Raw genomic sequence first — 21,468 nt, 5'->3', positions numbered from 1 at the left:
GCGGGCGGGGGGCCGGGGGCGGATGCTTGCTGACGCCCCCAATGATGTTTTCTGCTGTGATGACTCATGGTGTTCTCTCTTGTCTTTAGATACCAGCCTGTTGATATCATTCAACCAACCAATCATGTATTGCCAGCCTCATTCGGGGATTCTGATTGGTACTTTGTCACAGGCATCTCTCTTACCTCCACCAATGAGTCCTCACGTAGAAAACCACCACAGCATGACCTGCAGAAACAGGGAATGCCAGGTGAATATTGACTCTTTCTCCTCCGTCTTTGTGGTACTCACAGGCCCACGGGCCTCTGTGTCTTTTTTTTTTCTCTCTCTCTCTCCTCTAGATCACGAACTGCTCAGGCAAGAGCTGAACAACCGGTTTTTGGTTCAGAGTTCGGACCGGGCCGCTGCCTCACTTGGCCCGGTGCCGCTGCTGAGAGCGGAGTTTCACCAGCACCAACACACGCATCAGCACCAACACACCCACCAGCACACATTCACTCCTTTTCCATCCAGCTTGCCCCAGACGCCGCTCATGCCGCCCTCTGCACCTCCCATGGTGCGTACCCCAGCCCAAAATGTGAGGATAAGTAGAGCATCTCTGGTCAAAAAGCCTAACCCACTCTTGTCAAACAAAACCCAGTCCTCTTCATTTCAGCCAGGCGTGCTGTCCCTGCTCTTCCGCCCTGGAGAGACAGGCCCAGCACTCCCGAAGGGACCCCCTTTCCATCCAGAGCCTCCACACCGAGCCTCCAGGTCCCCCACGCTGCTACCATGAGCAGATACTGCACCCAGGAGACAAGTCCAGAGTCCCTTCGGTTTCCCTGTTCGTGTGTCCTGCTGTGTATTTCTATTTCCCCTTTCCCAGAGCCAGGTGCCATGACACACCAAAACACACCAACAAGGATGCCACAAGATCGGTGGCCTCCAGTACCAAACGCAGTCCTCACAACTGTTCGTTGCGGGGCAGACTGTACTTGCTTACCTGGAGCTCTCACAATAGTGCAGCATCTCATCTGATACGAGTTTTGTCCCTCTTCCTCCTAATTCCCTAATCTATATCGATTTTGGCATTTATTATTTGATTATATCAACAAGCACTAATTTGTGTGTGGCTGGTTCTTCTTGTGGGAGAGATCCTCCTGGCCGTGTAATAAGCATTAGCGTTTTGCCATTGAATTTGCTTGTAGCACAACGGGACTTTGCTGTTACAAAATTGTTAGAGATGTGCTACAAATGGATTTTGTCAGTACTTTAAAACGCACTCTCTCCTCATTTCTGGCAATTACTTTGTGAGATTGAAAGAACAAGATTCAGCTTTTTTCCCCTCTCAGTTTCACACTGTGTCCAAAATGTAGAAACAGCCCTCTTCTGCTAAGGCTAGCAAAAGCAGCATTTGGGAAGAACTACCAAGAACTCAAGGAGCATAATGTTTCTCACTTTTCTTTCCCACTGCTAACTGCCTGATGACATTCTTGGATTGTAATCTGCTTAGCAGCGAGACAATTAAAAGTAATATCATCCACCCAAAATCCAGCCCCAGGTGTTTGCTCAATGTACTCATATGTAAACACCTTCCCTTCTTTTGTTGGTCTGTGTAAAACAATCTTGAAACTTTTCTCAGAAACCTCCTGTGTTATTTAAGAATCCTGATACCCGATCCTGCGAACAGCTCCCTCCCCTCCCACCCGTGCCCGTTGATGTCAGCCTTCATAGCAAAAACAGCTTGAAGGCTCTTTTGTTATATTTCACTCACATCTTCTTATATTCCACTAGATCAGGTCTGCTAATCCCAGTGCCAGAGAAGAGTGTTGAAATTTACAGCTGCATGTGTTTGGTAATTTATGGTATTTACACTGGAGGGGACACGGCTCCAGTAATAACTGTAATTAATGAAATTACAAATCTACTCTCCTGCACATAGAGGAGTGTGAAACAGCAGCTGACTTGACAAATAAGCAGCTTTTCATGGGGTCCTACAGCTCCCTTCCCTGCCTTCTTCCCCGCTCCCTCCTCCCCAGCAGAACGTACATACTGTTCAAAAATGCAATGTGTATATGCTTCGGTTTTGCTTCCACGGTGGTACAGGACAAATGGTCATAAAAGTAAATATGGGGCACAGACTGCACACATGGAGGTGTTAAAACCCCATGCTGGAACGGAAAAGGTTAACCATCACCTTTTCTCTGGGGTGCTCTCTCTTTTGCAGGGGCGGGGGAATTTATAGAGATTTGTGCATCACATCTAAAGCGACTAAGCCCTTTTCCAAATGATTTTGGCACTTACAGGAACCCAGAAAACGGGGAATTGGTATTGGTTGCCCCAAAGTAGACGTTGGGGTCTAATGGAAAACGTTCCCTACCTTCTAGTCTGTGATCTAGTTCAGTGCTCCAGGGGCAGATCCCAGATGTAGACCTGGAGCTGAACTTCCCTGTGTTTCGCTGCGCTGCATGTATCAGGACTGCTCTCTTCATAGTGAAGGAACCTTTTCACGTAGTGCCTGCAAACAGGGTTCTGCAGTGAGACTCGGCAGCACCCAGCGCAGGGCTAGCGCCTTTCCATCTCCGTTAGCTTTGGGAAATCAGTCAGCTCCCTGATGAGCGAGTATGGAATAACCAGTCAGTTCTGCTCTGTTAAATGCTGTACAAACGGGCCATGATTATTTGTCTGTGTTGAAATCCTGATGTGTCCGCTACTGCTGAAACCAAACTCACCTCTTTCCTTTTTTTTTCTCTTTTCTTTCCAGTTTGACAAGTACGCTCCCAAATTAGACAACCCTTACTTTCGACATTCCAACGTGAGTGCTTACCTTTCTAGGTGGTGTCTTTGTTAATGGTTCTGCTTGCACTTCTTTTGCTTGTTTTCGATTGATCAGTAGTGTTTTGATTCATTCATTCCTAAAGCTCTTTTTCCGTCTTGTTGTTTTTTTTTTTTTTTAAGGTACAGAATTTTCTTTGGGCTTTTTTTTTTTTTTTAAATCTTTGTCTACTGCATTTTTGCTGCTGTGGCTCTATATTGCTGTGCCCGGGCTGGCAGGGAATGCGCAGAAATTGCTAATTCAGTGGTCATTGCAGTATCTTTGCAGCTGGTGCTTCTCACAGTGCAGCAGCCCGGAGTGCATGGCTTTTTCACAAGATTTTGCTCAGGTCACAGGAGTAAGTCAGACTGGTCGTTTCTTCCTGGTGCTCCCCACTGCTCCAAAGCACAAAAACTACATGTTTTGGGACTTGTAAAACTGCTGTATGTGCTCAGGAGAGGCCTAAGCAAAACTTAACCCAACCTACACAACTACAAGGTGGCGTGCATGTTGCCTGTGGTTAGTGTGCAGTGCAGCATCTTGTGGTTCTTTTTTGCTTTGAAAATTAAAGCAGGTCACATTTCAAAACAGGATCAGTTTGTTTGCTACTGCACAAAAATGCAAAGTTAAGCAAAAGTGAACATAAACCCCAAATTATTCCGATTCCTCTAAAAATGGTGAATGCTCTGTGCTTCCTGCAATAGTCCACAAATTTTGAAGGCACACTTGTTCAGCACTATCTAGAAAATTCATCAGATGAGCGCATTTTCCAAGTTTTGGCTTTGCTCTTAAAAATTTTGAAAGCAAATTTAGTGTGTATTTTCACTGTGGCACTCGTTCAACACAGTCCTATTTTTGTATGTGCCAGGCTTGGCACCTACCTCCATTATTGTTCAAGTTGTCCTGTGACATAAGCATCTCTTTTTCTTTTGTAGTTCTTTCCAACCTATCCTCCAGCAATGCCTGGAATGCCACCCATGCTTCCACATTCAGGTCCCTTTGGGTCACTTCAGGGAGCATTTCAACCGAAGGTACAAACTTCTTCTTATGAAGGCTTTGTTCTTTTGCTGGGAGAGAAACTGTATTCAGAGTCGTGTCTCTGGTGATTTTGTAGCACATGATTTAACTAGCAGAAGTGCAGCACAGGCTTGGAAGCGATCACCCCAAAGATCTGTGAGCATCCTCTGCACAAAGCAGCCAACACTTTAGCAGAAATTTTCTCTTGGCACTACAGATTGTTCCTTGGAAAAGGATACAGTGTTTCACTTGGGAGGTCAACTGAAACTGGAGGAGAAGCATGCAGTCAAATGCATTAGTTGATTGAAATATTTACAGCTAATAATAGACTGATGAGGCTCAAATCATTTTATAAATTTAACGGTCTGAGATTGCAAAAGATAAACTGTGTTTATTCCCAGAAAAAAAATGATAAATTGACTGTACAAGTGTGGGAACAATAGGGGGAGACTGCTGTAAATGGGTAGAGCAATTTGAAGGAGCTGAATTTTTATTCCCAGTTCCGACACTGTCTGACCTTGGGCAAGCCGCTTAAATCTGTTCCTCAGCTTCCTCATCTATAAAGTTATCTTGCTGTGGGTTTTATAAGGGTTGATTAATGCCTGCAAGCTTCTTTGAGATAGTGTGTTTGAAAGGTGCACTGCAGCTGTAACATATCATTACAACTAGCACTGATTGGCATTTGGAAATGTTGCCATGATAACCACCATTTTTTATGAATTCTGTGGTGTGCACTGCTTTTTTTTTTCCTCTCAGACTTGTTCTTTTTATTAACTATTTTTAAAGGTACAGAAGCTGTTAAATCCCTCCAAACAAGAAAGATGCGTTATATCTATATAGCATTTGTTTGAAAATGGAGCGTTTACTCCATTTGTAAGGCAACGTGTTTAGCTTCCTTACATACTCTAATTTTAGAGATTTCTTGTCTTGAACTGCATTTCCATAGAACTCTGCTACTATGTTAGAAGACTCGAAGGACCAGCACTGTAGCCAGCCCGTTTCTGTTTGCATTTGGAAGGTCATTTCCATAACCATACCAAGCAGGGCTGTGGGGTGTGCTTCCCTCAGCAATCTCACTGACGTCAGTGGAAGTCAGTAATTAGCAACTACTGCAAATAAGGCCTCTTACAAACCTTCCCACTTAATTTTTTTAGTGGAAGCTGGAGTATTTCCTCAGTGCCCATCGGATCCTTTACATTATTTTATTTTCTGGACACATTAGAAATAGCAAAGACTCTAAAATGGCTTTTTTCAACAAGAGTTCTGTATGTAGTGGCTACAGGCGTAGAAGAGGAGCAGTTGCATCTAAGCAGAGGGAGCAGGAGGGACGGAACATAGCTGTCGTTGATGGAGTTTGTCCGCCAGTGTTAATTGTTGCTATTCTTGCAAGGGATGCCAGGGGGTCCCTACAGACCCCAAGTTTCAGGGTGTGAACTTGACTTTCCAAGAAAAGGAGCTGCAGAAGTAAGGTGGAATTGGCAAAATTTTGCTAATGTGAAGTTAGGGTTCAGTTTTGCCATAAGGCTACTGTTAATGAGAAGCTTCTGATACACCAATAGCATGCTCTTCTGGTTTCCATCTTCATTACAGAGCTTTATAGATACCATCTCACTGTAAAATACCATTAGACCAAAGAGAAGCAGTTACAAAGCAAGAAAGAAGAAGTGAGCACAGACCCTTTACATTTTTAAACAGTTCTTAGTGCTGTATTATAACTGGCTTTTAATTCATTTTAATGGTAGATACATAGAACATTTGCTAGCTTGAGTTAAGCGGCGCAAGGTCACATTCTGGTGCCATGGTTAATCACTTACATCACTTGATCTCTGGACGGTGCTGTATTTACATGCAGTCTAACATCTGAAAAAAAGAGGAATAGGTTGAAAAATGGATCTGCTGCTTTGGCACATTATTTTCCAGTTTCCTAGAGAAGACAGAGCTGAACTGCTGGGCAAAGCCACTCTAGTCTTCGTTGCTGCATCATTTTTCCATGCTCTCTCCCTCCCAAGCTGTTTGACTAAAGCCTTCATAATCACTACAGACCTGATGACTTGGTTTTGGCACACCGAATCCTGCACTTCTTGCTTTCCAAAGCAGAGGTCTCAGTTTTGTTTTTCCCCTTCCCATGTCAGTTCCCTACAGCTGTGCATGTAAATCCACTGCACATAAATCCAGGCTGACGGTAAACTTCTCAGTGAGTTTCCCGAAGGCCATTTCTCACAAGCTAAGAACTTGAAAAGGTCAGAAGTACTCAGTTTACTTTGCCAGAGGAAGCATTCACATCTTTCTCCAGGGGACAAAGGGACAGGATGACACCATGCTATTAACATGTTGTGATCTTAAAGCTCTTGCCTGTATGATAGCTGTAACTTATTTGCCACCTTATATATACCTCAGCTGTCAGACAGGCCCTGAGAGCACAAATCTGCCTGGGGAGTTCGTTGACTTACCTACACACACACACGAGAATTCTCTTTTTAATAAGTCTGGAAGTTACGTAGCCTTAGACAAATTAAAACCTATCTTTCCTCCCACACCCATGATTTTACTCATTCCTCGTACAGTTTGACTGTTTGAAATCTACTGTAATTTGACCTAAAATGTGAGTGAAATAATCTCCTGGGGAATGAGGTTTAACCCCTCTGCACTCAGCTGCGCGGAGGCACCAGGTGCAGTTGCTCTGGGAGTGGGAGATGGATGAATGCCAGAGTGAGAAGACGAACGAGTTCTTGGGGATCGTCTAGGACAGGGCAACAGGTGGGATCCGGAGGAGGAGGAAGAACAGGGATTCATTCAATGAGGTGTTTAATTCTTGCTGGAAAATGATGGGATAAACAACGCAAAGCTATAAAAGACCCACAAGCACCTTCTAAGGTTTCTCATTTTGCCTTGTCGAAGCAAATAGATGGGCTGTTGCCATTTTAGCCGTTGTGTTATCTAGCCCCAGTCGGAGAGTGGCCGTGGTCCTATAGGTGGAATATGGGACTAGGATGCTTGAGTTGTTCTGTTCCTGACTGCTGTACTGGTTGCTGCCTGAAACGTGGAGGGAGTCAGTCCACCTCTCTCATTCTCTCTCCTACTGCCTGCCTGTTTTGTCTAAAGAATAAGCTTGGGGGGCAGGGACTGTCTTTTCCCATCCACTTGCATACTGCATAGCACAATGGGGTTGTGATTTCAATGGGGCTTAGGGGTGCTGCCTGTAATACTGTTACTGCTGCTAAATAATAATAGATGACATGGTGGTTAAATGCTGTTGGCTGTCAGTAAGAGATAACATTTAGCACTAATGTAGCAATATGCGTGTTCAAAGCACAGTACAAACATGGACTAATTAATGCCGTTAACATCAGATAGAGATGTTAAATGTACCGCTGGTATGATACAGTATTATTCACGCTCTATTCTTGTCTTTCAGACTTCAAACCCTATTGATGTAGCAGGTAGACCAGGCACAGTCCACCATACACTGCTGCAGAAGACTCCAGGGGTAGGCAACAATATATACCCTTCCTTTCAGCTTATCTGGATTTACAGTAAACACAGTGATTGCTCATAAAAAAAAGAGAGCAGCTGGTGAGCAAATTGGCCTTCTAGACTCGGAAATGTGCAGTCAGGACAGAAGTTTCTTTTTCTGGTGAGACAACAGTAGCCTCCACCAGTCGTGAATATAAAGGGATGTATTGACTTCTTTAAACAAAGTCAAAGGGAAATGGGGCAGGAAACCCCTTCAAGGTCTTTCCCCTAAGCATTGCTTGGAGAGTAGTTTTATGCACTCCATTTCAGAACGATTATAAGGTTCAGAAAAGCACTGAACTGTTCAGTTGCTGGCGTGAAGCTGCTTTGTTTATCATAAAATTCTGCTGAGTTTTGTGCAAGGAATGAAAGAGAAGTTTTAAGCCTTCTTTAAGCCTTTTAGGTTTCCCGCGTCACAGGGGACTTCTCTGGAACATTGCTTTCTAAATGCTTTTACTTGTTCCAAGGAAGGAAGTTCCCCACCTTTCTGTATATTGGCTAGTTTTAGAAAGAGTGATTGTTTTATTTCTGCTTTTTCCATAGGTGTCAGACCCTTATAGGCCTCCAGTAAGAGTAAGTAAGGTTTGTGGGGGATTTTATATACGTATATATACACACACACACGCTTCAAATATTGTGCATGTGTTTTTGAAATTTAACATGTCCAGTAGAAAATTTCACACTCATCCTTTATTTAAAGCAAAATGTCATAGTTAGCTCTTAGCTGCTTCTGATTAATAACGTTTAGGTTGAATCCCAACCCTATTTTGCATCCATTTATGTGCATTAATAGTCCACAATATGAAATAAGGGTCACAGAAATAAATGACTGTGAGCATGGACAGACATTCACCAGTGATCAGATTCGTGGTGGCTTAGGTCAATGTGTTTTATTTGTGTTTCTGATGTTCCACAAAAACACCCTACAGTGAGTACCGCAGCTCAGCTGAAAAACAGTAACTCGTTCAGCTGTGGCACTGCTCATCCCTGGTGATTGTTTGTCCCTGCCCTTTTCCTCCCTAAATGCAAGTAGCCATAATAACCACGCATGACTTAGCCTGCAGTGCAGCAGGGATGAATGAACAGGGCTCTTTTCAGAAACAGAACTGTTAACTATTAGTTGCTTTCTCTTAAACGTGGCATACTGTTCTTTGCTGCTATTTATTTCGATTTATGAAGGGGGGAGTGCAAGTAGGAAGGAATAAGGCAGGAATCTCAGGTCTCCATGAGATGAGGAAGATATCCCACATCCCACATTCTTCCTGTTTGTTTCCTTAATTTAAACAGCATCTGCTGCAGTGCAGAAAAAAATGTTGATCACCTATTGTGCCTTTTAGTAATCAGCCTTTCTCATTGCTTAGCTGACTGTTTGACAGTAAGGGAAATGAAACGTTCTATCTTATGTAGATTGCTAACGTATAAATTAATCTAAATTCTTGTGCTTTCCATTGCAGAAACCCGGGAAGTGGTGTGCGGTTCATGTACAGATCGCCTGGCAGATCTACCATCACCAGCAAAAGATAAAGGTAATTCAGCCGGTTTCTGGAACAAAGCCAAGTCTTTTGGCTTACAGATTATATTTTAGTGAGTAGTGAGCAGGAAGCAGTTACTGTTGGTGATTCTCAAGCTTGCCTGTATTGATTAACTAACACTTTCAATCCTTTAACATTTATTGTAGCAACCATAAAGTTTATCTGAGGGCAAAGGAGCTGGGTTGAAGGGTAGCAAAATGAGCAGGAGATACTAGGTGCACAGCCAGAAAGAGAGGAAGAAAGGGAGGGGGAGGGTAAATTTGCCCCAAATCCATCTTTTTTACAAAGCATACGTGTTTAATGTCATTTCCCTTCTGTACTAGTACCTCCTGTGGAATATGGAGTATTATCCCATTCATAATGAAATGACCGATACTGTGAAGAACATACTACAAAACATAGAGCAGGCGACCAGATTGATAGTTGTTGTGTTAGAGGTTGTTGGGCTTTCTGCACTGCCGTGATGATGGGCAGAGGGAGGGGGTTTAAAACTCAAGAGGTAACAAGACATAGATACGCTGGGGTGCTGTTACAGGCTCGAAGCTCCCTGTGGGAAGCAGAATAGCTGATAACGGGACTTCTGTAGTGTTTTTTTTTTTCATAGCTCCTGCTGTAGTTTTTTGTCCCATTAATGAAGACTATTCAGTGCTTAAGTAGGTGCATTGTAATTAGTGCCTCTACAAGAGGTATATGTCCATTTTTTTTTATAAGCAAATATATAATCTTTAAGCTATTGAGGGACTTACGTGACTTAGGTGTCATTCTGACCATGCTCAGTTCTATAGGGGAAGGATAAAAATAGCCTCTGGAGGAGCCTCATACTTTTCTTTATCCTTCGCTCCTTGTCTGCATACTGAGCTATACTCGCTGCAGGAAGGGCATAGTCTAGGAACATCTCTCTCTTTCCAAACTGGAGAAGCAAAACAGACGAGTCCATCACCGAGCTCTCAAGACTTCTGTCGGCAGCTTTCCGCCTGCAGAGTATTTTTTGTAAGGCTGAGAGCGCCGCCTGACCCTGGGGTGCAGCACGCTCGGTGTATCATGTTGCATGCTCCACTGTGTGTGCTGAGGGGCTGAGAGCTCACTTCAGACCTTATTCATGAGGCTGTGGAGCAGAACGGCCTTATAGATGCTGTCAGAGCACGACTGCGGTACGTGACCAGAGACGCTGCTGTCACTCTCACTAACTCTCCCTGGCAGGGCTAAGCAGGAGTAAGCCTGAACTCCCTCTCTTTTTCTCCCACAAAAAAGGAAGTGTATAATGAGATTGTTTTTATATCATTTGACAGCAAATGCAGCTGGATCCCCACAAGCTAGAGATAGGTGGTAAACTTGACCTGTTCAGCAGACCTCCGGCCCCTGGAGTGTTTCCAGGCTTCCATTATCCGCAAGATCTGGCTAGGCCTCTGTTTTCTACCACAGGTAAGGGAAGATCATCATTCGTTGAAAAAAAAAAAACCCAAACAGTCATTATATGTAACATGTGCCCCTACACTGCCTCAAAAATTGAAGCAGGCAAGACTGGTGCAGAGTGGTGTGGAGGCACTGGCGACTGTTGTGACTCTGAGGGGCTCTCGGAGCCGCTGGGCTGGGCTCTGCCGCCGCCTCCAGTGCAGGATCCTCTGCACGTCACTGACCTGCAGCAGATGGCTCTTACATTCGGGTCTGTGCAGCTGGTTCTTACGTGCCTGATTAATAGGCTATGGAGTGATTTTTAAAAGCAATTTTGACAAAACACTTGAAAATGTTTCCACTGCACAGGATTGGAAGTGGCCCCAATCTCTTTCATGCTTTTATATTTGCCATGTTGTTCTTCTCAGCTCCTCCACTCACCACGTTTCTGTTTGTTTTCTGAAAACAAGGGTTTTTTGTAAAAGGAAAACTTCAATAACAGCACTGAAAATATCACAGAAGGTGTATTTGTGAAGTGTTTGGTTTTTAAATATAAAATCCCCCGTATGTGTTACGAAGTCCAGTAGTCTCTAAGGCTTAAAATGGCATATTGAATTTAAAAAAACCACAGACTTAAATACAGTTTACATTGATCAATTACTTTCCAATCTGTTGGAGAAGTAATTGCAATTAATGCAATTACCAAAGTGCAGTAAGCTTCACTGCGCTGTTCTCGATGGCTCTGACCATGGGAGACTGCAACTCTGACATGGTGGTTTCAGAGGTCACTGTGGATTCATGTGGATGTCCGTCTACCAAATGTTGGTTTTGTTCTGTTCCCCCTAGACTTTTTCAGATTTTCTTTCTGTGTTTGAGATGCTAAAGTCTGCCTTCTGAATGAGCTATATCAATTGATGAGATATAACTTAGCTCTTTATGTATGTAATTCATTGGCAAATAATGTAATTTCTTTCCTAACTTTACTCTAGTTTTATGATGCAATATTGCGCTCTCATTGTAACTCAGTGCAGACATGGTCATATTCAGCCTTGGTTCAACTTTGTTGAAATGAATTAGGTTAGAAATGTTTTGAATTCTGTCCCCAACATGACAGAAAAGCCGCAGATGAGGATCAAGCTGAAACCTCCGTGGGAACTGAGTTTCAAACGCAGATATCAGATAGCCTTCAGGAACTCCGCCAGTGGTTCAGTCTGTCTTTCTGCCCTTATCTGTGGATGGAAATTCTTAACATCAAATGCACGTTTCTACCATGTATAATCAGTGCTGATACTAGCTGTACATTGTGGGATGCTACCCTGTATTTTGGTCTCTGTAAAGGTACTTTGATAGTATGGGGCCAAGATATTTATTGCATCTGCTTGGATGCATAAGCACAGCTTGTTTACAAACCTCTGACTGTTTTCCTGTGGCAGCTGTTTCGTTATCACCGTCCTCAGTCTGTCCTGTGTTGTCATTACAAGAATCTTGTTTCATGTATGGTTTTGCTACTGAAGAGCAGAGTTTACCCTAACAGGCAGAAAGGCACCAGACCAGTTGGTATCTTGAGCTTTTTCTCTTAACGAAGCAAGCATGGCTTGCTTTTCCATTCATAAAAGCAAGAGGGGAAATAGTCTGGAATAGAAACGTTAAAGAAGGCAAATTAATAGAGAACTTTCACTAGAGATAAACAACCTTACAGCAACTTGTCTGTGAGTATATTAATCACAAAAGCCATCGCACGGTAAATCTAGGTAAAGAGTGCTATCAAAGTGAACAAACATTGCAGCAGTAATATATAGATGAATAAATCTTTTACTCTGCAATATCTGAGGCATTCTTTTCACCTTATCGAACAAGCATGCAGTTGATGTGAATCATTGGTTCTGCTGCATTGCCTAGTTACTGTGGGAGACATAAGTTATCTTAGGGCCACCTGTCTTCAGGACGGATGTTCGGCTGCCTGGCAGACGCTATATTTAATAACTACCTGACAGCCTGCAATGCCGCTCCTGGCTTTCTCCGGAGGATTTTTTATTATCAGCCCGTGTAGTTGAGTTTGTAAGCCGTCTCCTTTGAAGAAATCTCCCATCCATTATACACCTTCTGAAATCTTAAAGGATTAGAAAGATGACAGTCTCCATCCGTCTTGAAGCATTGGAGCAGTCAGAATGTTTATAGATAACTCCAGGTCTCGTTGCTGTGGTCTCTCTTAAGTTTCCTCAACTCATTTTCTGGCTGCTTAGGTTTGTGGTGCCCAAGCTGGTGAGGGACACACAGCACTGTCTCCCTCTCCGGTTTTATAGTCTGCTCATGTTCTGGACACGAGTGTGTTTTACAACGACCTTCTGTTACTGGGCTCTGCCACCAAGGAAGACCAGGTCAGGGACTGACCAGCGCCTTTGTAAAATGCTGTTTGGTCTTTGTTTGGGATGCAGTTTCTCCTGTGCATATTAATTTCTTCCCTCCGTTTCCCCCCACTTTTGCTGTGACCTTCCACAGTGTTATCAGCACTGATGATATATGGTGGAAACGTGCATTTGATATGGCTTGGAGGTGAGGGGCAGGAACTTACCAGAGCAGGTATGCCACTGGTGGGAATAATTCGTATGGGCCACAGACGAGGCAGAAGTCTGTGCTGAAGGTGACAGGAGAGCTGGAGTGCCAGGTGGGAGGAGAAGGATCATAATCCTCTTTTCTATAATAGAAAGTTATCACTTGAGAAAGCAGTGACTGGGTAAGTGAGCTGTTAGTGAAGAGCCCATGTTCGTGCCCAGTATGGCTGCTGATGTTTGCTAGAGTCAACCTGTTACTCTTCCCAGTATTAAGGGAGGTTAACGTTTTACCACAAAATATATGAGACAAGAGCACTGAAAAGCTTTTTAGGTGTTGGTCTATTTTGCACATGACTTAACATGTCCTCAGGAAAGTGCTGCTTCTGTCATTGTGTGGAATTACTACTTTCTAACAAAACGAGACAGTTAATGCACAGGTATGGCAGGTCTTGCTTTCTGCAAGGGAGGCAGAAGTTGTCTTTGCATCCAGGCAGCATCTGAAAGTTATGATAGGTTGCTAATTCTGCTTTGTCTGCAGTAGTTGGAAGTACTGGTAGGGAGGAGGCACCAAAAGGACATTCACAGTCTAAACAGTTGGAGAGGGCTGGTCTTGTCAGTGTAATACTGGAGCCACAGAAACATTTTGTCACGCACGTCTGAAACATAAATATTCAAAAGGTCTGATTTCAGGTGTATCCTGAAAATCATCTGTACTAATCTTAGGCAGCAAAAGCCAGGCCCACGAGATTGCCCAAACATATTGTCGTTTGCAGGATACATGGGAGTTAATCTTCCTCCAAAAAACATGTATCCCAGTGACAGGTAACACCCGTGCTTTTCATGCTGCAGTTGCAAGCCCATTCAGGTTCGCATGTGTCTGCCCGTGAAGGAGGCGAATCTCTCGTTTTCTGCTCTGAAATGAGAGCAGAATTTTCTGCACGAGCCTGGTCCACCTTGAAATACAGGGCAGACTGGCTTGTTTCAGCCCATTCTTGCCCCTTGCCTCAACCTAATGTAATCCAGCGCACTCAGCAGTGGTGCTCCTTTCCCACAAGGTAGCGTGGCACCGTGGCAATGAGCGGTGTCGAGGAAAGGGAAAAAAATACAATGAGCAGTGTCTAGGAGGGGAGCCGGTGGATGCAGAGACAGATGTGAGAGCGTAGATGGAGCTCTCAAGGGAGAGGCATGATTGATGTTCCCTGCGTGCTTGTCATTAACTGGTGTTTCATATAGACTCTAATCAGTCACTTCTGGGCACCTTCTGTCTGGGCCCATAACCTGGGCTGACCCTTTTTAATGTAAACACAGAGTAATGACTGAAAATGCCAGACAAAGAGATTCACTTCCTTATCACTACAGGTGAGCGGGCAGCGCTCAGTGCAAGGTCTCCTCCTGCCTCCTAGTGCCACAGACTCCTTTAAAGGGCACTCAGAGAGATCCAGCCTGTAGCTCGCTCGGCTGGTGTTTGGGATCTTCTCCTGCCTTTGCTGTGTTTAAACCTGGCCTGTGCCTTTGCATCTGGTTCTTCAGTGTGATGGCCACGACCTCTGTGTATGCAAGCAGTCACTTGCCACCGAACTAAAAAGGGACCTTGTTCTCACAGGTGCGACACATCCAGCCACCACCCCCTTTGGTCCTTCACCTCATCACAGCAGTTTCCTGCCTACTAACCACTTGGCAGGTAAGTGTAAGTAAACCCTGCCTTCACCTTCATACCTCTGAGCCATTCCTGGCTTTCCCGTGTGGTCCTGCCTTGAGGCACTGTAGCACCAGGGGAGGGAGAGGCTTAAACCGTCTCAGGAACCAGAAGCTAGCCAGGAAGTCCTCCCACCCACGCCAGCCTCTGCTCTCCCCCAAAGGAGAGGGGCAGGATTAGCAGACCCTCTCCTGCGAGAGAAGAGGGCATTGCAGAGCAGGCAAGTCTGTCACCACTGGGACACTGCACAGGAGCTGAAATGTGACCTGTAGAGCCCTTCTGTGCTGCTGAATGTGCCCAAGGAAACGGGAAATTTATGCAAAGGTACCTCAAACAAGCCACAGCTTAAAAAGGGCTCCTCCCGTACCGTTTCCCACCTATGAAAGTTCTTGGCTAAGTTCTTGAATAAAGTTCAGTGAACAGTTCCTGGCAAATAGCTGCTCTGCACAGTTTGCCAGCCTTTCAGTTTCCTAATTGGCAGTAAGTAGAGCCTGGTTTTCTCAAATTTCCTCATTTTAGAAGCTCACAAGCAGCTCATTGCCAATTAAAGTTCAAGCTCTGTTGATTAATGTTTTAGTAACGCTCAACCAATCAGTAAATGTGGCATGCCACGTGACCTACTAGACTTTTTTTCTGTTGCAAATACCCAGATTTACATCAATTCCTGAACATTCTGTCAAAATTAACTGTATCTCTACAGAGTCACTCAACTACTTAATATCAAAGGGGAAGGGCAAGAACAGCTATTTAAAAATAAGTAAATAAGCAAATAGCTGTTTGCCTAAAGATCCAAGCTATTTGTGCTATTTGCCTTGGTATTTTAAATATAAGGATATTCATGAGAAAGTGGAGAGCAACAAACCTCCTGTAACATGGCAAGTTAAAGACTGTAAAGGGACAGTCAAAACGCCAGTGGGCAGAAGTAGGAGTTGTTTAGAGATGACAGGAAAGTAGGAAAGAAAACAAGTACACTGGTACAATTTAACTCACAGCCATCTCTGGAGTGCAGAAACCTGAGTCGGGCTATCCACTCAGAGAGGAACCTCTTCTGATGATGGGTGCTTTTAATGAAGGAAAAAAAAAAGGCAGAACTTCATAAAAAGACAAGTGCCAGTAGTCAAATAGTCAGGTACTTGACTGGGAAAGACAAGATTCATCTTTTGCCTCAAAGGATACAAACCTCCATCCCTTTGTCATAGTAGCTCCTAAGACTACGCTATCATTTCCACCACCACTGGGATCAAGGAAATTGTTACGGGAGAGGATTTTGGCACAAACAGGCCAAAGTTAGTTGGTGTAAGGATGGATGCCATAGCAATTAGCTTAGGACTGTCTCTATGCACTATTACAAAGAGGGTAGAAAGTTGTATACAGAAATAAGAGTGAAACGATGCATCCCCTCAATATGCTGACCAAGGAGCCTGCTGAGGTTCTTCTTTCAAGGCAATTGCAATGCTTCTGCTATTAGTACTGATAAGGAAGCAGCAGCCACCCTAATTTCAGCTATTAGACCTTAATTTCTAGCTCCCCTCTGACTGGCATACAAAGGTTTATTACAGCACCTGTTTGCAGAGTGAGCACTGAATCCCTTCTCCATTTTAACATGATGGGAATTTTCTGTGCAAAGAACCTTGCAATGAGAAGGATCAGCTTAAAGTCTGGCCTAATCCTACTTGGATTCAGACTGTTAAGAAGGGGAGGGGTGCGTTTCATTCTCCAACATTCTTGGCTAAATGCCTGCTAAATCCCTGTTTGCCTTTCCAGATCCATTTAGCAGGTCAAGCACCTTCAGCGGCCTTGGGAACTTAGGCAGCAATGCCTTTGGAGGATTAGGCAGTCATGCTCTGAGTAAGTACTGGCTGGGTTACTGCAGACAAACATCCCTTCCAGAAAAGCCACATGCTAATATTTACAGCAGCTGGTGGTAGTTTTTAAAGAAGTTTAATTCCTAACCTCCATTCTCCTATCTGAAAACACTGCACCTAAGATTTCCAGGTCTCTGCGGTGGGAGCTTTTCTGCATGTCACAGACATCACTAGCTGTGCTCTGTGTCTCCTCACTGCTGAAGGTTGGTACCTTGTGTGCTCCTAGGGGTGCTAGAGCTGCAGGACCCCACTGAGCTCTGGGTCCCTATGGGCATCTAAAGTAACACCCTTCAACGGCGAAGATGTGCAGTGGAACAGCTATTGATAATTCTCCTAATTCAGCGTGTAGACTCCCTCTGTAACCATTGTCTGAAGTTTAAATTACCTGTGTGAAATTATTTTACTTCAAAAACATGTTACCTGTAGGCAAGACATGCTTGAGAGCCACACATAAGAGAGCATGCTTTTGCATCTCATGGTGCAACAGGAATCAGTTGAAGACTGATGGAGGAAAATCAAGGCTTTCTAAAAAGCCTACAGCCAAGCTCTGTTTTTATACACACACATACATACCACCAAATAGTCTGGTTTCTTTAACAAAAGAAGTCCCTGAATCCTCAGCTGCAGGCAGCTGATTGCTTGTAACTACCCACAAAGTAAAGTTTGTGCCAGGGAGGGGAGCTGAGGAAGAATATTGCTTTTATGCTGGAACCCTTGCCGGGGTGGGGGGAGAAGAGGAGCTGGGCATTTCCAGTCATCTCTGAGTTACTCAGATGTATAGTTAAAGCTTCCTCTGCCAGTAGCCTTAAAAAAGCGGGTGGATCTTTCACCCAGTGTGGGAGGTATCTGTGTCCATCTGGTAGTAGCTCCCCCCCCGCACCGTTAGCTCCATATTAAAAAGTCTTGAAAGGACAGTTCTGGTTGTGATTAGCATTGTGCAAAATGTGTATGTAATTATTTGGTTTGAATTATTTTTAACTCTTCCTCCCCCTGCCATTATTCTAGCCCACAACAACATTTTTACTCACAAAGATGGCCCAAACCTGCAGAATTTCAATAATCCCCACGAGCCATGGAATAGACTCCATCGGACCCCGCCGTCCTTCCCAACACCTCCACAGTGGCCCAAGCCTACCGACTCTGAGCGAAGCTCCTCAGTGACAAACCATGACAGAGACAGAGAGCGGGACCGAGAGCCCGAGAAGAGGGACCTTTCTCTGAGTAAAGACGACAGAGACAAAGAGAGGTAAGCAGTGCGTGCTTTTGAGCACTTTCTTCTGGGCCCCTTTTTCCTCTATATTTTTCCTGATTTTTCTGATCTTAAAATCATCTTTAGAGCAAAACGTCGCTTGTCTTTGAAGCAGCTGATAGGCCTCTCCCTCAGATAAGCACAAGTAGTAGCAACACAAAAAAACCCTCTTTGCTTTTTAGGATTTGTCCTCTGTGGAAATACGGTAAGCCAGCCTCTACTAGTACGTTAATAAAAAGTACCAGGCTGAGGAAATGAGTGTGTCGCTGTGTTTTCAGGGTATACTTGGCTGTTTTCAATGCAACTGCTTTAGGATTGCTGTATATTCTGAAATCATGAAGGTAGCATTGTGATGGGTCCTTTGGAGACAGTCATAGTTCTCATTAATGTACAGATATGCTGATGAATTCAAAAGTTAGCTGGACATTAACGAGATAAAAATGCAAATGCCTGTATCTGGAGCAGTGTGCATGAATCCATTAGCAAAACTGATTTTAAAAATTGCATTGTAGACAAACTCTTATTAACGATGACAAAACTGTGTCACCTGGGCTATAGATACTTCATTAGCTTCCATTTATATGATTTTGAAGCTGTAAAGCCCTTTATATTTCAGAGCCCAGTTGTCTCCAACAGGCAGCTACTTTGTAGGCAACAACAGCCAGCAAGCCTTAGATGTGTGTGTTTGACTAGTGATAGGGGGTTCGTCGTTTGCCTGGAGTGCTTTTAATGAGCTCTTCAGGCAATGTCTGTGAACAAGATTATATGGAAGCAATAGGCTGAAAATCATCTAGCTTTAAATGTTAAATTGTCTGACACCCTTGCATGGACAGTCGTTCAGGTGGAAGCTCCCTTCCTGGCTTTAGTGTAATTCATTTGCAAACCAAGGTTACTTTACTCTCAAGGGTGTTCACACAGGGGTTAACATCTCTATTACATTTCTATTAATTCAGCTTAAGCTGTCCCCAGCATCCCTGTTTGGACATGGTTTTAATAAACCACATCCTTGACCAGCAATCAGGACTACTGCAGAGGAAGAAAACTGGGTTAGCAAATGTAATCATAAGGGACAAATACTTACAGAACTCCCCAAAATACCTCCAGCTTTCAGCACTCAGGTCTTATGGCTCTCGAAAGCAAACCCAGCATAAAACTTAGGCATCAGTGAGCCTCTCAGCTGCATAATGCAGTTCTCTCAATCACACCATCATACTTTGCATTTAAAGTGTCTCTCATTCAGAGCAAAGTGCTTTTAAAAGGTGAGCATTATTTATTCCCCTCTTAAAGAGGTGGGAGTAACTGTGACTAATGGACTTGCTCAGAGATAGGGGTGCAGTTAGAAATGTAAACCCTATTCTGATGCTGCTCTTTCTAAACCATGGACATTGTCATCAAGCCCCTTGTTCCTCATAGCAGGTTCGCTTGAAACGGAGGTCAATCACTCAGTTTTCAGGGATTTCTTTCCTTAAGCACCTAGCTTACCTGACAAAACTGCCGACAACAAAAACTCTCCCGCAGGTCCATAGGAAAATAAGCATCATATTATGGCTGCTTCCAGTCGACGAGGCTGTCTCGTGAAGGAGCTGCATACATTTCTGTAGGCTTCTGTTTTGTGTGCCTGGATGCATGTTTTAGGAAAGGAACCTGAGTTAAGAGTGTTACAGCCAAGAAATCATTGTCTGGCAACAGGATGTATATATAAACACACAATAAGCATCTTTCTAAAAAAAATCAGCTGTCTAGAATTCTTGTTTCCCTGCATTTCTCAGTGAAGTGGTCTTTCTCTTAAGCTGAATATACTGTTCTTTCAAATGCATCCCCAATTTAGTCCCCAAATTTGTGCACATTTAACATTTTTTTTCTGTGTAGTATGTAAAGGCAGGTAGTGCATATCTTTTAGTGTTGCATCACAGGTATAGCTGATGCTCGCAGAGCTTTTCAAATCATTTTCTGAGGAATCTGGAATTACACAACTAGACACAGCACTATGCATGTCTAGCATCACATGTACGTTTGTTCACACAAAACCAAGGATGTATGTTCTCTCTTTTTACAGAGACCTCATGGATAAAAACAGACATTCAAACAGATCCTCACCGGCATCGGCTCCAGTGACACATCAGATAAGCAATCTCATCCGCAACAACAGCCAAACCTCCAGTGATCCCATCAGGCAGGTTAGCCTCGGTGAAAGGGAAAGGTCCAAAGAACCCGAGCGAGAGCACCCTGACCGGCTGAGAGAGCCGCCCATAGCAGAACACAAGATTAAAGAGAGCCGTTCCCCAGTGAAGGAAACTCCAAGCCATGATAAAAGACCCTCTGAGGATAACACAAAGCCAGTAATCCAGTCTGTATCCCCATACAGCAAACCTGCACTAAGTGAGAGCTTGAAGCTTACCAATCTAATGAGCAAGGACATGGAGAGAAAGACAGAGCTTCCCAGCGACCTCCAGAAGATTAAGAATGACATCAAAGTCAAAGAGGAGAGGAAGGAAGACAGTGACGTGCTGGTGGTAGGGTCTGAGCCTTCACAGCACTCCCGATCAGTGGAGCATCCCCCACCACCTACTTTGCATGGATTATCATTGCCTCACTCGATGGCTGCCTCTATGCCCATCTCCATGGGCAGCGTGCACCAGATGAACAACATGAATGTTCTGGACCGCAGCAGAATGATGACCCCGCTCATAGGCATGAATCCGTTGTCAGGAAGAGAGAGGCTGCCACATCCCGGATTTTCTTGGGACCCAATGAGGGACCCATTGCGTGATGCCTACCGGAGCTTAGACCTGCACCGTCGAATGGACTTCCAGCTCCGGACGGATCCTATCCATAGGTTCCCTACCACCTCTGGATTTTACGACCATGAGCGTTCTTACAGAGACAGGGAGCCACACGACTACAACCATGAAAACCTTCTTGAAGCCCGCCGAGAGCAGGAGCGGTTGCGGCAAGTGGAGGAAAGAGAGCGCTTGCACTTACGGGAAGAACTTGAGCGTGCCAGAATGCACCACTTGCACTCGTCCCCCATCGAAAGTCACCTGGCACACGTGCCATCCTTCATGCCTCATTTAAGCGGGATGCATTACCCCAGACTGAGTCCATCCACTGCCATGCACAATGGGATTTTAAACAGGAACCCACCAACTGCAGCGCTGAGCGCCCCACCGCCTCTTGTACCAGCGAGCAGCACCAGACCTGCCTCCCCACGCAGGACTACTCCACTCACAAACTCAGAGTCCAGGGACTATTCCCCCTCTAGGAACCCCAAAGAAGTAGAGGCACGATAGTCCCCAACATTGAATTTTAAACTCGCCTGTATATAAAACAAACAAACAAACAAACAAAAAAAAAAACAAACAGGAAAAAAAAAGAAAAAAAAAACCTTTTACAAAATGCACTGCTGTAAACTTTTTTTTTTAATGTAAAATTTGTAGAAGTTAAGCACATTTCCATAAATAACGGGGTCGGGGATGCAGACTTTCCAACAAGAAGGTTGCTGAGAATGGGAATTTAATATATAGGTATTGATTTTTGGTTTTGTTTTTTGTTTCTGTGCTAAAAAAAATGAGTTAAAAATATCAAGTTTGTACATTTTTTCCCAAATGTGAGAAACATTTTTAATGGATTTGTATTTTTTTTAATTTTGTGCTCTTTATTCACTTAAAAAAAGAAGAAATTTTGCTTTTGTTTTTAGTTAAATTTGCATTTTAAAGGCCTCAGATCCTTAAGAAAAAAATACCCAGGGTTTCTTAAAAGTATTATTTATGGAAATACTGTAGTTTTACAGTCCACTGTGAGGTTCCCTTCTGAGGCCAATTGATCACTTACCTTGGTACTTTGGAACCGAAGTTACAG

General features: G+C 44.0%; 1 protein-coding gene across 1 annotated transcript; it reads left to right on the top strand.

The window, feature by feature from the left end:
* Positions 1-341: 341 nt before the first annotated feature.
* On the top strand, positions 342-21,178 carry LOC104081460 (autism susceptibility gene 2 protein-like; the record flags this gene model as incomplete). Its single annotated transcript, XM_009584222.1, has 11 exons — positions 342-556; positions 2,744-2,794; positions 3,730-3,825; positions 7,227-7,298; positions 7,868-7,897; positions 8,779-8,850; positions 10,146-10,278; positions 14,404-14,481; positions 16,261-16,344; positions 17,367-17,607; positions 19,667-21,178. Coding segments are annotated over 11 exons (2,306 nt in total), but the record flags the coding sequence as incomplete, so codon positions are not given.
* Between the last annotated feature and the right edge of the window lie 290 nt (positions 21,179-21,468).

Source organism: Fulmarus glacialis, unplaced genomic scaffold (genome assembly GCF_000690835.1).
Source record: "Fulmarus glacialis isolate BGI_N327 unplaced genomic scaffold, ASM69083v1 scaffold27390, whole genome shotgun sequence".
Classification (NCBI taxonomy): domain Eukaryota; kingdom Metazoa; phylum Chordata; class Aves; order Procellariiformes; family Procellariidae; genus Fulmarus; species Fulmarus glacialis.
This window is presented reverse-complemented; position numbering and strand designations above follow the sequence as displayed.